This window comes from Lissotriton vulgaris, unplaced genomic scaffold (assembly GCF_964263255.1).
Source record: "Lissotriton vulgaris unplaced genomic scaffold, aLisVul1.2 SCAFFOLD_1488, whole genome shotgun sequence".
Taxonomy (NCBI): Eukaryota; Metazoa; Chordata; class Amphibia; order Caudata; family Salamandridae; genus Lissotriton; species Lissotriton vulgaris.
Window position 1 is genome coordinate 420,734 of NW_028251114.1, and position 16,201 is coordinate 436,934.

The 16,201-nt window shown below is 44.3% G+C and overlaps 1 protein-coding gene across 2 annotated transcripts in view; it reads left to right on the forward strand.

The window, feature by feature from the left end:
* LOC147663023 (transmembrane channel-like protein 7) overlaps positions 1 to 16,201 on the forward strand; it is a 496,357-nt gene that overhangs the window by 378,388 nt on the left and 101,768 nt on the right. For both annotated transcript variants that reach the window (XM_086950725.1, XM_086950724.1), the window contains exons 11-12: positions 6,764 to 6,861; positions 10,207 to 10,390. In XM_086950725.1, coding sequence (XP_086806851.1) covers positions 6,764 to 6,861; positions 10,207 to 10,390 — 282 coding nt within the window. The remainder of the gene's footprint in view (positions 1 to 6,763; positions 6,862 to 10,206; positions 10,391 to 16,201) is intronic.

The window sequence follows — 16,201 nt, forward strand, 5'->3', positions numbered from 1 at the left end:
CCAGGTGACCAAAAGGATGTCAGTTGGTGCCTCATTAAAAAGCAGCAGAGGCTCCAAAGTGCTTGCTGCCGCCTGAAGCACTTCAGTTAGTTGGGTTAGTCCTAACCGCCACAGTAGGGAGCTCAAGGTTGAGGGCCTCGGCTGCCCTCCGTAACACCACTGCATATGATGCTCCCTCCTCCATAGCCACGGTAGGAGGAGATAACATGCCAAGATCTGGGTAAGTGTCCAACCCACTGGCATCCCCAGTTCCTCTCTCCGGTCCTGCTCCAACTGGTCAGTTAAAGGGTCCTGGGATCCCGCCCAGTCCTCCTCCTCATCATCCTCTGGGGTCCAATTCCCTTGATAAGGGACCCCTGGAATGAAGAGGGGCACAAAGGTCCCACCTGGCGTCGAATCCAGTGTCGAGTGACATCGTGAAGTAGTGTGGCTCACTGGTTAGAGGCGGCAGACCCGAGAGCAGAGGACAGCCCGGGACCAGGGTTCGATTCCCGGCGCGGCAGGTTTCTGGACCAGGGTCAGCGAACTCGATAATTCTCTCGCCTCGGTGCCCACTCTGATCAGCGATCACACTCGGCAACTCTGGGCATTAGCTTGCCTCATCTTCACTAACGGCCCCACCAGACCGCCGGGGATGCCTGGTCTCACCCTGGAGATACCCATTAAGGGACCATTTCTCAGGGAAGCCAGGAAGGGTTTCGCAGCGGTCGAAGCGCCTTGGGACCCTACGGGTAAGTAGTGCGCTATATAAATGCCAATACATTTACATTTACATTGTTCCGGCACTGGTTCTGTTCTTGGAAGGAGGATGGGGTCGACGCCAGATGGGGGGCCGACGGGCACGGCTGGCGCCGGTGGAGGTGTCGTGAAGTCAACCAGTGCCAATCTGGACCCAGGCCTGGTTTCAACGGGGGCTGTCTGCACCGGAGCTGGTGGCAGAGAAGGCCGAGACCCCCCAGCCGAGTCTACGGGGCCCGAAGGAGCGCCAGCGGGATCAGGCTGCCGCCAAAAGATGCCATGCATTGCCTCTAGAACATACGAACTTGGGCGCACTGGGTCCCGGAAAGGGAGGGAAGCCCGGAGTCGACTATTCAAGCTTCGCGTGCGGAGCTGCAGGAGGGTCACCTCCTGCGTCCGTCAGTTGGCCAACTGCCAAGGTGAAGGGTCGAAGAGTGCAGCTGCTTCTTTGCCTTCTTCTTGCGCTTCGACTTACCCGACCCAGAGTGCGAAGACTTCACCGATTTTGAAGAATAATGATGAAGGCTCTGCGGCTGGTCCCTCGACCTCCCTCTGGAACGGGACCTCGAGCGGGGCGGAGCTGACTGCCGATGCTCCAGAACCTTTCGAGACCGCTCCTGCAAAGACTTTGGAGCCATGGACCGACAGTCAAAGCACGACGTGGGGTCATGGTCGCGCTCCAGGCAAAAGAGGCACACGCGGTGCGGATCAGTTACCGACATCAGTCTGTGACAGGAATCGCAAGCCTTAAACCCAGGCATCCCTAACGTGCACCAGGAGTCGAAGACTCAAAAAGATGTCGACAAAAGTCGCTCAAAAAGTAGTCAAAAAATGACTCAGTTACTGCTCTCTCCGGATCTGCGCTGGCTGGCGCGAAAAAAGAAAGAACTGACGTCAGCGTGCGAGGGCGGCACCTAAGTAGCTCCAGCTATGTCATCCCGGCGTCCACGCCGACGCCGACGACAGACGCGGAGCCGACCGACGCCACCTTCTGACGTGCAGCGGTACTGCTGACGAAAGCTTTCCGGATCCAGCCTGCACATGGGGAATATTCTAAGGTAAGGAATCTATAACTAACATGTTTCTTTCAGATTGCACTGGCAGCAAGCACAGTGATCTTTGCCAGCAGCCTCAGTACTTACATATTTATAAAGTTAGTATCGCCCCAACAAAACAAACTTGTGTCATGCTACAAATCATTATTGAATGTATTTAGATCAGCCCAAAGCATCCAAAGAAAAGAATAGCAGTGGCGGAAGTGGTAAATACCACCAGATCTTTAAGAGAGCAGCATCTGAAGGCTATGTGGCTACTCGCTGGTGATTTTAATGTATTTCTTTTAGAATCAGCTGTGCCATCGATTTGGGTCCAAGAGCAGGACGCCACCTGGTCCATTCCTGAAATCACACAGGGTAAAATCAAGAAGGATGTGGCATGGGAGAGACTCGCTACTTTCCTTACCCAACTTGGTCTAAGAACATTAATTGGCAGAAGCTCCATTGACAACTCTGCAGCCTGCACGTTTATCTTACAAAATACTTTATCATTAGTAGATTACGTTTGAGTGTCAGCCCTGAACTTTAACCAAGTGAGTTGCTTTGAGGTGATTCCTGGTTTGATAAGTGATCACACAATGTTAGTTTGCTCTCTCCCCAGGAGCATGCTGAGATGGCCCTTGGTTGAAGAGATAGGTGTCTAAGATGATGTCAGTGTTCTTCATAGAATAAAGTGGAGTGCCGATATTCCAGCTGAAAAAGTTGAAGTATTAAAGAAATTCCTCATAGAAGTCTTATTGTGCCAGGACTCATCCCTGCTACAATATTCCCAATGCTGTTAAATCAATTCTGTCTTTACCCACTCAACCGTTATGCCCTCCTAAGACACATCCATTCTTGATCTCATCGATGGAATTACGAATGTTCAAGCAGAAGTTGAATAATCACCTGAGAAGGATTACAACTATTAATAAACCAAGCATATTTGCCTACGAAATAAAAATAAGAAAGGCGTACAAGTCAAAAACTGTGGGAGTGGAGCTAATTTCAGATTAATAGCTCTGCTTGATGTAGACGGGAAATGTTATGCAAAAGCCCTCAATTTAGAACTCGAAGAATGGGAAACAGTAAATGCACTAATACAGATTACTCAATCTGGGTTCAGTCTGGGCTGTAGTACTGAGGATAATCTGGTGCTACTTTCTGCTTTGATTGAGACAGTAAATAAACTGCCCCACTGCCTTTGATCAAAGTGGACAGATCAAAGCTTTGGCAAAAGCTTCACAATTGGGGAATCACGCCTTCACTGCTGAGGCAGTTATTAGCTTATATGGTAAAACTTGGGCTAGATTCAAGGTCTCTGCCAATATAGTGATGCCAAAGATCTGGATCAACAAAGGGCTGGAAAAAAGATGCATACTGCCCCCTTTATTATTTAATCTCAATTTGGCCGACCTAAACACCACACTAGCTGGAGCAAACTCCTTCCCACCCACATTTTCAGATTCTCATCTACAATGTCTGACAATATGCAGACAACACTATTCTATTTAATCATACCTCTGTTGGCATGCAAAGGTCCTTGAAGGCCTTGTTGTACTACTGTACTGTCAATAAGATCTCTATTAACACCTCCAAGTCAAAAATAATGGTTTACTGGTGAAAGAGTAAAAATAAATCAAATTTTCCTTGGATCTGGTGGATATTGAGCCAGTCGCTAGCTTTAAATTTCAAGGCGTTCTCTTTAGCCAGAGTGGCTCACACTATGCCCAGCTCGAGGTAATAAAAGGAATGGCAGCAACAATGACTATCCAAAAACTGCTGAAACATGAGGGCTGGATTTGTCTGCAATATGTTGAGTCATCGACTCCAAGTTTATACCAACACTGTCATATGGCTCACTGATTTTCAAAGACAGTCTGGGTCCGTGGGTAGACAAAGCCCAGTGCCGTAGTTATAGAAGATTATTTTGGCTGCCGGATGCCACACCATCTTAACGAATTTGCCTGAAATTCAAACCAAGAACTAAAGTGACAGGCAAGTACCCATTGTCAGAGGCAAAGTCCATAGTCGAAAAAGCAGCGTACAAAGGCACAAGCAGAATCTCAGCATCAGGTTGAAATTTCTAAAATGTGTTGACTTTTGTCCCCAAATGAAGGAAAGAGAGTTAGCCAAATTGAATTTCCATTATTTAGAGTGAAGACTGAATTGGATAGTCAAGAAATCAGTTGGGTGTCGCTGGAGTTCATGTAAAATAAGGTTCTATGAACTTGTAATACTTTGTCCAGTAGTAGCATATAGATATTAAATAAGATAATGACAAAATGGAACCTTGAGGAACATTCCACTGAAGAGTCTGCTCAATATGGTGGAATCAACATCATTTTTGTAAGGTATATAAAGAATGGAGTGAGCCACTTTAGAAATCTTCCATATAAAGCTAGATCAGCAACCCTGGAGACTAATAGATGATCAAAAGTGCTAAAAGCTGCTGACAAATTGAGGTGCACCAAGACTATAACACTGCCTTCTTCCTCTGTTAGAAGTAAATCAACCAGTGCTGAAACAGCAACCAATTATGTACTTGTACCAGGGCAAATATGTGCTTGATGCCTGCTAAGGATTTTCAAAAACTTTGAGTAAAGGCAGCAATTGTTCACGGTTTGAGTGCACAGACGTTTTTTCTGAATTGACTTCACAGCATACGTCTTCCATAGATTAGGAACTAGACCTTTAGCATGATTTAACGTGGCCATCAGGGCTTCTGGCGCTACTAAAAACCCACCCAGCGTTCAACCTCATGGCGTTCTTGGATGGTAATGCAAAGTTACCCACTGATGTAAAATGTAAATAGGTGTTTCCTTATATAAAGAGCTTGGCATATCTTTTTTTCAAATAATAACATATTACTTTAACTAGTTTCAAAGTTTAATTCATTACTCTGGCCATTTTCTTGCCGATGAAGGTTTGCTTATGTTAGAGGAACTTCGGGGTTCAGGGTTCCAAGGATACAAATAATGCACAATTCACAAATGAGTTTGTGATAAAGGATATGTGTTGTTTTAAATAGCTTTCATGGCACTCTTGGTTTTTCAGCATATTTCTAGCATGTTGTTCACAATTTTCATGTAACATAATGTGTTATGAATTTCATAGGTTTATCTGTATAGCTGAAATGTTTTTTAGGAGAGTAATTCTTGTACTATTTATATCACTCAGAAGGGGATTCTGTTGTGAAGCCAAGTTAATCAATTATGAGATTTAAAAAACTATTTTCTTCAGAAGTCACACTGCAGTGTCAATTGCTTTGGGGATATTTTGGTGGCAAGCAATATTTCAGGTTTATTAGACCATTGTCCCTGGGCTTTGCCCAAGCTACCTTTTTGGTGCTGGCTCTAGGTTTGGTTCATTGCTTCTCATACTCTTATTGCTCAACGTTTGCCCTTCAAACGCCCTCAACCAACGCTTTTGTAGCAACTGCTTGGATTCTCTAGCTTTAAATGGTTCTGTTCATGACATCTTGAGGTGTTCTATTGTTCTTCAAGTTAATGGCCTAAAAGAGTTATACGTTCCATGCTTCTTTGTAATCAGATGCATCTTCTGACCATATGTTATGTTAATTGCATTTGTCTATTACATCTGCTTTTTCATTGACATTTGAAAGAGTGACTTTTTGACCCTGTTTTTTTATTTCCTTACATGTTAAATGTGAATTTGTATTTTGTCTTTGGTCCTTCGTTTAATTGTAACTGAAAATAAAGTCGCATGGATTGTACTTTAATGAAACTTGCTCTGTGGTAAGATGCACTGCTGTCAATGTACCAGCTGCTTTTTTGGAAGTATGATTTATCGTGATAAAGCAATGACACACATCTGGCCATGTACATGCTGGCAAAAACTGCAAAATAAATACAAATATGGACAAGAGGAAGACTCCATTCTGGTAAAGTAAATCTAACTTCATATAAAGCTAGTTGTCTAGGGTTCCTATATTTATAACTGACTCACAACTACTACTTAATACTTTTTCAATGGGTTCAAGATCTGCAATATTCTTCTCGAAAACTAAGCCGAGGAAGGTGCGGTTGAATACTGCATCTTCGGACTTTGTGCCCAAGAGGTCTGGTAAATTGAAAGGGAAAATGTATTAGCCTTGCACTTGACCTGTTTTTGAGCTTTTCATCACAGTATTTTATTTGACAATTGTTCCTTTTAAAAGTTTGACTACGATTACCTCTACATTATATGGTCAAGCAAAAATCTTATCATTAATCTGCATTTAGTTTGGTGTTTCAGTAATCAAGTATTGATAAGATTACTTCTTAGATCAGTGTAATCGAAAAATGTTTCAAAAGTACTAGAAAATAATTTCACTACATAGAAGGGAGTGGTTGAACTGGCAAGTTATCTTTTAATTGATGGCTCTTTCTTAAAGCAAAGTCAATATTGAAAGAAGCATCAACGCATCAATCAAATATTGAAAAGTTAGAGAGTTTTGTGACTTCATGCCTTACTTCATTGCTGCGCCCTTACGTTTTGGCCATTCTAAATCAGAACTCAATGAAATGTGTATAATTTACCTAATTATGCTGGTTGAAATCTTGGAATCATAATGACAACAATAATTTCTAAACGATTTTCTTTACAAAGATGTATCTATAAGTAGTGTGAAATGCATCCAATTGCTTGTAAACGCTCTTCATATAAGTTTATTTTCCAAGAAAGGTGAATACAGTTATAGCTTGTTTTTTGCAAGTTCCTTTTATATGCCTTAAGAGACATAGTTAATGTTTTGCATTAATAGCCTTTAGTTCCGGGATCTATGTATTGTATTGTAATACCTTTAATACAGCTTTTTCCTCCTCTGACGAGGTACTAAGTGTTCTGTTCTGAATTCATTTGTTTGAGCCATTATTACCAAAGCAATTTTCCCCAGCTCCCTTGGCATAGTCAACCTAAAAATCTTCAGTGACTTTTAAACATCACATACTCCTTTGTTCTAAAGTCCTATCCGTTTCTCTGTGTTTTAGTGCTGGGAATCTCGAGTTGGTCAAGAAATGTACAAATTGATGATTTTTGACTTCATTATAATTTGTGCTTTGACGATATTTGTGGAGTTCCCAAGAAAGTAAGTACCGACTTTACTTGTCTGCATTTCAATTCGTGTAAACTGATATTGTCATTGCATGCACATGTGGTTTGCTTGGCGTTGGAAGCATGCAACTGCTATGTTTCTGCTTGGTCAGTGTTTCATGCTCCCTAATGAAACAAGAGTTTTACTGGAGAGCACAGCAACAATTCATGTAATAAAAGGGGTATAATATAGAAAAGAAGAACACTATTATTACATATGTCACTGTATATATTCATTTGGACTCGCGTTAGTATTACAAAGTGACCCTGTGTACGCATCCAGATTGACTGGTTATATTCTGATTAGTCTCCTTTGAACCTGGTTTTATCACGTTTCTAATTGTAAAGCAAGAGCATTCTACTTGTATCGCAGTAATTAGTAGTTTGGTGAAACGTTGTTGGCACACTATGTGCAAACTTAAGGCACTATTTACAATGCGTAAGGGAGTGTATTGTTGACAATTGCTATAATGCGTGAAGATTTACCAATTAACAGGCTTCCTATGAGAACCCATTGATATATACCAAATCATCAACTTTGAAATGTACTCATGGACCACTTTCCATTGTCCAGCAGAAGACTTGCATGGCGGCTATCGTACATATGGTGGAAATGTGCAAAAATGCCTTTTTTTCTCTACGGACAAACCCTTTGCCCCCGTAGAGAAGGTCTGTCATTTGTACCCCATGGTGATAAAGGGGGGGTACCCATTCCTTGGTATAAAAAGTTACATTAATGCCTTGGATGTTAATTCACAGATTCCAAGGGTAGCATGTTTTTCTGCCTCTGACTAGGTCCTTAGCTTTGTGAGTCAAGGTTTGATTCTATATTTTTGCGATGAGATCTGAAAGGGCATTGAACTGAAGACCTGAATTTTTGACAGGTCTGGCGCTACATGGGCGTATTCCTGAGCAATACCTCTGCATGCCCTAAACAAACCAGATGGCAATGCCAGGTGTTGCACTGGGCTCTTTGTGGGTGATCAGGGGGATGGCAGAGGGCAACATTTACTTTTCCTGGAGGCCACTAAGTAGATTAAATGGTCTCTGCCATTCATCTTCCTTAATAGACAGATATCTCTTCCTCAGGAAGTGAGGTTGTTCTTTTATTGAATCTTTTGTATTTTAAAAATTCAAATGTTCTGCTGTCTTAACTGAATATTAATTGTAGGCCTGGCCCCATCGAGTTATATTATCATCCACATTATTTACATTATTGCATTCTTCGTGTTGCATGAATAAGTAAACTGCCAGGGCACTTGTTTATTTTTCAATGCTATATATTGCTTGTTCCTTCTCCAAAGTTGGGGAAGGTATGCCCTTGTCTCTGATTTCCCAAGCCAGTTTCTCTTTAGTAGCTCAGTGCTGAAACCTCCACCATACCATTTATAGATTTCAGTGAAAATTGGAAACAGTGATGTAAAACTTCCTTATTTTAGGACATTTTTGGTTTCAGGATTAGTAGTCACTTTCAGCAAAAATTTAAGGTTAGGCATGGGTTATACAGCGTTGCCGATGCTGTCCTTTAGGAACTTTAGTTGAAGTAATACACTGCCTGGTGCTTAAATTAGTTGAGGAATCAATCAATTAAAAAATGTGTATGATTTATTTTTTTTGTTTTATTTCATTTTTATTTTAGTTTACAAAAAACATTTAAATTGGTATAATAACTTTTTAAACATGTAAACGTTCATAAAATGCTCAAGGACTTTAAGAGAGCAACTTTTGTCTTCCAAGGTCATCAAGTGAGACATCGTGTCCATGTTTACTAAATTGAATTAATTTCTTATTGCTTGATTAACAAAGATCATTGCAATAAAAAATTAAAAGCAAAATAAAAAGAAACACAATTCCCAGATTCTTGAAACAATATGCACCTCTACAAGAAGAATGTTTCTATGATTACATGCCAAACTAGAACATTGATACCACATATAAACATTTTTTAATACAAACCAGATGTAAACATAGAACTGATAACATATTATGGTTACATTCCCAGGAATATACAATACAAACTATTAACATTATATTACATTGTGCACATATGCTAGAAAGTGTCTATATGCACAAACTGAAGCATTACGGACCAAGGTGCAAATGCGCAAGAAGGTATCTCTGTATGCTTTAAAACCTGTTATCTGAAGTTGCCTTAGGGCTAGAATTTGAAGCAATTTATTTCCATTGTGCAAACAAGCAATGAAAGTGCATGTGTGTTCACATTATCTGTAGGACCGAATTACCATAGTAGCTTAGACCCTAAATCATTAAGGTGTCAGCAACCTAAAAACAACCACAATGATTAATAATTGATTAAGACTGCCTTAAGATAGCAGATACCAATAATTTGTCAGCAGTAGCTAAACAATTTGTCAATTGACATAGCAATGGAATAGCCTCAGAGCCTGGCAGGCAGATCTTACCCCAGCCTTGAGAAATAGAAGATTTAAAAGTGTGCTGCGAATTTTAAGCAATTTAGGGCACACAAATACTATGTGCAGTAAGGTTTCATGTGGCCAGCCACACAGTCTACATTTAGTATTTGGCCATTGCTGAATCAAGGTCGGCATACCTTCTTGGTTGAGTTTATGTCTGATCTTGTTTTTAGAAATGTTTCTTTCATTTTGGCCCAAAAAATGGGCATTCGGGTAAGACTGGATTTGCAGAGATTGATGTGAATTAATCACAAACCATGCATGAATTTATGCCGCTAAGGCTACTTTATCCGTATTAAATGCGTTGATATTCGTTTGTGTTTTTAGAATTTGTTTAAAGCTGGGCATTTTCCGTTCGGAGAGCCCTATCTGTAAATCAAAACTCTGAAGGCATATTAAGATGTCCACATTTAAATTTTTTGCAACTGCTATCTTGTTACTTCTAAAAATCCTCACTGGTCTTCAGTAAAATATCAAGCAATACATTCTCTCAACTCCCAGAATACAAAGGCGACACTCCCAGACTCTTGGAACTTCGAAGAAAGTGAGCTACCCCAAGTGAAAGAGCAGATAGGTAAATTTGTTGGTCATAGAGGTTATTACTGTTGAGACCAGTGCATACCTGTTGCAGATAGCAAGGCACCAAGATGACTGAGGTCACACTTCCAACTTGATTTGACAGTTCGATCCTTCAAATTTACCCTAAAACCTATTTGATCAAAAGTTTGTTTGAAGGCTCCTGTTACAAAGAATCCAAAAGTACACCTGCAATCCATTTAAAAAAATACATTGCACAATTGACTTTGTAGTCACTCTGCATTATGAAACATCTTGCATAATCATGATGAGACCCAATGTTTTAAAGAATTGCTTTATTTTAAATGGCTGATGTTATGTTTTTTCAGACTTATTGTCACATATTGTCCAAATAAATTGGTTCAGTGGTGGGGACTACAAGAATTTGAGATTCCTGAGAATGTACTAAATATTGTTTATGGGCAAACAATCTGTTGGATTGGAACTTTCTACTCTCCACTTCTTCCTGCAATAGCAACTGTGAAATATTTTATCATCTTTTACATTAAAAAGGTGAGTATTTTTTGGCATAACAATTAGAAGGCTATATAAGATTAAGGTGCTCATATGGAAGAATTTTATGCATGCTCTACGAAAATTGTGTTTATAATTTACCTACACACTTATCATGTTATTGTTGATTAAGTGTATTTTTTCATTTTAAAAAAACCTCAAATTCACTTACATGAGCTGTTGCCATTAGTCCAACCTTTACGGGTTAAAATCTGGGGTTGTTACATTGGTGCATGTGATACCTCTGTAAATTTTAAGCTTTTCTGATTCTACCACTGCCATAACACTTGTGACGGATCTGGCTAACTTGGACCTCTTTCATAAGTTGGAGAAAGATATACTATTCTGCATCATGTAGACGCTTTGGAAGTTGCAGCGGTTCTGTATTAAGTTTTCAAATGGCTTAGAAGATCTTACATTTAAGAGATATGCAACTTACTATACTGATCAGACTTTTGTTTTGAAGTTTGTGTCCTGAAGTGCAACAGAAAGTAATAGGTCTATATGTGAAAGTACGTCTTTTTGCCTGACATCCTTATTTTCTGTGGCCTAATTATGGTGGTGGTATATCTGTACTCACTGGGGCACTACTGTCCCATCTGTGGTCTGATCTCTAAAACATGAAAGATTTGGCTAACTCCTAATTGTCATCGTTAATTTTCTGTTAAGGCCGTAATATATGGTGTTGTCGTACAAAAATAAAATGTCATCTGTGGACTGCAGCAGATGTTATGCCATATGCTAGATTGACATAGAAATTAGAGCTTTTGGCCCAGCTTTGTAATTTGACTCGGGCATCTTTTAAACATCCAAGTAAGCCTCTCAAAATAACCCTTTTGTGACAGGAAATAGCAGCACTTTTAAATATAAAACAAGCCACCCCTATGCAGGCCTTGTACCTCACAAGGTACGGTACCTATTATTTATAAGTGGTTTATGCAAGAATGTAGTGCTGGTGAGTACCTACAGTGTCTGGTCTTCTTTCACTGTGCACCTATGTGAACAACACATTTTTTTTTGTAAAAGATATTTTATTAAGAGAAAACAAAAACAAAAACAATAAAAGGGAAAAGGGGGGATGAAGACACATGAATTGCAAATCAAAGATGTACCCACGCAGGGGTCAATACAAAGAGGTCAGGCAGCAGGAAGCGTTGATAAAGGGCTGGACGCAATAGTGCAAAAAAGAAAGAGTTCCAAAAATGCAGCTTGGGAAAGTGTCCAGCCCCCTAAGAAGTCTGGAGGGAAAAGCCCGCCTGACATCAGGCAAGTTAAGGCAATCCAGAGGCTAGGTCGACCAGGTCCGTGCACGCCTCCCCGCAGTGCGGCCTCAAGAAAATCAGCATAACTTGCAATATCATAAAAGCAAGTTGTCCACATCCCCTTGTCAGAAAAGAAAAGCCAACTCAAAAAAGAACCCCCCCCCTCCCCTCCCCAGAGACTCCAACCTCCCCAGTGAGCACACCCCCCCCGATGGTGGCGGCCAGACAACAACCGTTCGCACAGGCATGAATCACACTTGAAACAGATGTAAGGCACGTATAGTGGGCGGGCATACCGCGGACGGCAACCCACGAGAAAGAAAGCGGACCAGTGGGCCCCATCTGAAAGCAAAATTCTTAAAGTTGTTCCTAAAGATATCTGTCATCCGCTCCACACTCAGCAGACTCCAAAGTCTAGCAAACCAAAGGGAAAGAGCCGGAGCCTCCTTCTTTTTCCATGAGGCAGCCAGAGTGAGTTTGGCCGCTCCCAGGCAGAGCCAAAGGATGTGCTTGTCGGCCCTGGTCTGGTGCTCCAGAAGCGGGTCCCGAAGGCCAAGGAGCACAAAGCCAATGGAATCAGGAACCGGGTAGCCCAGGATCTCCCTAATATGAGGCAGTATCTCCTCCCAATAGGGGCGTATGACGGGGCAGTCCCACCAAATATGGCGGAAGTCCCCCAGAAGTCCACAGCCCCGCCAACATCTGTCAGAAGCTGAAGGAAAAATCCTTTTCAATCGGGTCGGATATAGATACCAATCTAACATGGTTTTCATATGTGCTTCCCTAAGATCAATCGAATGATTAAATGTGTGTAGATCGCGCCAAAGATGCGACCACTCTGTGTCGGAGATGTCTCTCCCCAGGTGCCCTTCCCACAACCCCATATATCTAGGGCGAGGTGAAACAGCCGTGGTTAACAGTAAATCGTAGAGAAAGGAAATCACCCCCTTCATGGAGGACGTGCGAGCAACGTAGGACTCAAAAGCAGTGGGAGGCCTCGTCGCAGCGTCCCTCACCTCTGGAGACAGTGCCCAATGCAGCAGCTGGGCATGTCGGTAGCGTTCAGTAGGAGGCACACCATAATCGCGCATGCAGTTGTGGAAGGTGAGCGGCTCATAGCCATGAAACAAGTGTGTAAGTGCATGGCAGCCTCCCGCCTTCCATCTATCAAAGGGCCCCTCAACTAGCGCTGGCGGGAATGCAGGATTAAAGTGAATAGGTGTGAAGGGGGAAGGAAAGGAAGTCCACCGCTCGTCATGAGAGACCGAGTCCCAGACCTTCAGAGTGGTGCTAGTAGGGGTGCTAATGTATGCGTTGCGAGGTCGATCCCCTTTCGCCTTCCAAACCAGGTCCCAAATAGAGCGCCCCGCCACACTCCTGTCCATGTGCAACCAATGTTTCTCCGACTCCATCTGAGTCCATTCAACCAACACCCGGAGTTGTGCCGCTTTATAGTAAAGGAGCATGTCCGGCAGTCCAGCCCCGCCCTTCCTCTGAGGTCGGCGAAGCGTAAGAAAGGAAAGTCTGGCTCGGCCCCCTTGCCAGACATAACGCAGAATCATAGTTTTCAGTCGCCGAAAGAAACCCCCGTCCAAGGGAATGGGGAGGGCTTGGAACAAGTACAGAAGCTTGGGGAGCAGCGTCATCTTGACTGCATTTACACGCCCAAGCCAAGAAATAAACATAGGCTTCCAGCGAGTCAGCTCAGCCTGTATCTGAGACAGTAGAGGGGGGAAGTTAGCTGCATATAGGGTGGCGACGGAAGAGGTAAGCTGGACCCCAAGATATTGAATGGAGGAGCCCGCCCAGGCGAGTGAGCGGTCGGATGCGGTCTACTTCAGAGGGCGGAAGCGTGAGATTAAGTATGTATGATTTGCTGGGGTTCACACGAAACCCCGCCACCGCTTCGAATTGGGACAGCACGTCCTGTACCCGCGGGAGGGAGGTCCCGGGATCAGCTAGCGACAGAAGGACATCGTCAGCAAACAAAGACATTTTATGCTGTTCCCCCGAAAAGGGGAGGCCCACAATATCCGGTTCCTCACGAATCCTAATAGCAAGGGGCTCTATGCTAAGTGCAAAAAGTAAGGGGGATAGGGGGCAGCCCTGCCTCGTGCCTCGAGAATGAGCAAAAAACGGAGAGACATGGCCGTTCACCATGACCCTCGAGCGTGGGTCGTGATAGTTGGCCCGAAGCATAGTAATAAACGTGGGGGAAAAGCCAAATGCCTGTAGAGTGCTAAAGAGAAAGTTCCAGTCCACCCGATCGAACGCCTTTTCGGCGTCAAGGCCGAGCAGGACAGCCGGGATCCGAAAGCGTTCGGCCTTCTCAATCAGGTGAATTAGGCGGCTGGTGTTATCGTGGGTCTGGCGACCCTTTATAAAGCCCGATTGATCCGGATGAATGAGGGCGGGCATAAGGTCCTTAAGCCGAGCAGCCAAGATAGAAGAATACAACTTAGCATCAATATTCAGGAGGGCAATGGGTCGATAGGGTTCACACCTGGAGGGGTCTTTCCCCGCCTTGGGAATTATCGAAATTACAGCCTCCGCCATCGAACCCGAGGTGTGGTCCTCATCCCTCATGGTGTTGAAGAGGAGCACCAAACGGTCCCCCAACTCGGACGCGAACGTTTGATAAAAGGAGGCCGTATAGCCGTCCGGGCCAGGTGCTTTATGCGGCTTGAGAGACCGAATGGCAGAGAGTACCTCCTCCCTCGTAATCGGGGCCTCCAGAAGATCATTCCACTCCTTGGAGACCTGCGGTAGCGCTAGGGTCTCCAGATATGCTTGTTGAGCGGACGGCACTAAGTGGTCCGCCGAGTACAGAGCAGCATAGAAGTCACCAAAGAGCGCTGCCTTATCCGCGTCCTTGTGTTCCACTACCCCGAAGGAGTTCCGAATACCACCCACATATTCTCTTTCACGTTTATCACGGAGCTGCCATGCTAAGTGCTTCCCCACCTTGTTGCCCTGAGCGTAGGAGAGGCGCCGTAGGCGCAGTAGGGTATATTCTGCTCGATTATTATAATGCGCCCTGAGCTTCCCCCGTACCGCCGCTAGAGGGCGAAGCGTCCTTCTAGAAGGATTCTGCTTATGTGCAGTTTCCAACGTGGTCAGTTCCGCCTCCAGTGCCTCCCTCTCTTCCCGTCGGTCTATTCAGGGCGGAGTTCAGAGCAATGCATGTACCACGTGTCGACGCCTTGAAGGCGTCCCATTGGGTAAAGATCGAGGTGTCGCCAGTCTTGTTCAGCTCAAAGAACTCCCTAATGGCCGCCCGAAGCTTCTTGCAGGATTCCTCATCTCGCGTGAGGGATGCCGGGAAATACCATTTGCGATGGGGGGGACGAGTCAGGGGCCCAGTTCAGGCATGTCGCCAAAAGGCTATGATCCGAAACTGAAAGTGGAAAAATTTTGCTATCACGCAGGTCACCCTGTAAAGATTGATGCACAAAAATATGGTCGAGACGGGAGTATGTGTGGTGAACATGTGAATAGAACGTGTAGTCCCTAGTGCGGGGGTGGAGGGAGCGCCAGCTATCAACAAGGCCCAGACTTAACAAAGTATCACGCAGCTCCGGGGAAAAGAGACCTGTCTCAGTCCTCTGTTGATGCGAGCAATCAAAATCTTTATCCCAAACCAAGTTGAAATCCCCCAGCACAATCAACGCTCCCTCCCCAAAATCTCCGATCACATTCAAGAGAGTCTCAAGGAACCCATGCTGCCCCGTATTCGGTGCATAGACCACCACCCATGTGCAAAGTTTACCCATGAGCATCCCCTTCACCATCAGCCACCTCCCCTCCTTGTCCCCCCGGACCCCCAAGGGTTGAAACTGAAGGGCAGATCGGAACAAAAGTGCCACCCCACGGTGTTTAGTAGGGGCAGATGATTTATAAATCAGGGGGTACTGCTTGTGCTTGAGCCTGGATTCATCTTTGCGAGCCAAATGAGTCTCCTGCAGGCCCACCACATCCAGTTGATGATCTAGAATATATTTCCAAATCTTTTGACGCTTTTGAGGCGAGTTAAGGCCTTTAACGTTCCAAGAGCCTATCGTAACCGGCAACATCGAGACCAACCTCCCCACCCAGCGGTTCCATCAATGCAGCCCAACTCTAAGGACAAATCAGACACACCACTGCCACACCAGGTCCCAATCCACCACCACCGGGGTCCATCCCCAACAAGCCCACCGGAGCCCTCAGGAGCCTCAAAAACAAACCATAGAAAAAGGAAAACGAAGAGTAGAGAAAGAACAATGAAAGTCAGACATGACCGTAAGGGTCGGGGGTAGAAGACCCAGGTAATGCCCCCCCGATTCCAGGGCCGGGGTGACCCTCCATTGGAGAAAAGTCCCACAGAGTACCTGAGGTGGTAGAGCCCTCCGGCTCCCACCGGCCGCTGATGATGGGGCCTAAGCCGCCGAGGAGCTGTCCACTCGGCTCGATTCAGTCACCTGGGCCACCGAGGCCAAAGCATCTCCCCTCTCAGTCTGGCTCGCTGATGGGGAAGGCCCCTCCGCTGTGCGCGGTCTGCCTGCTCTCT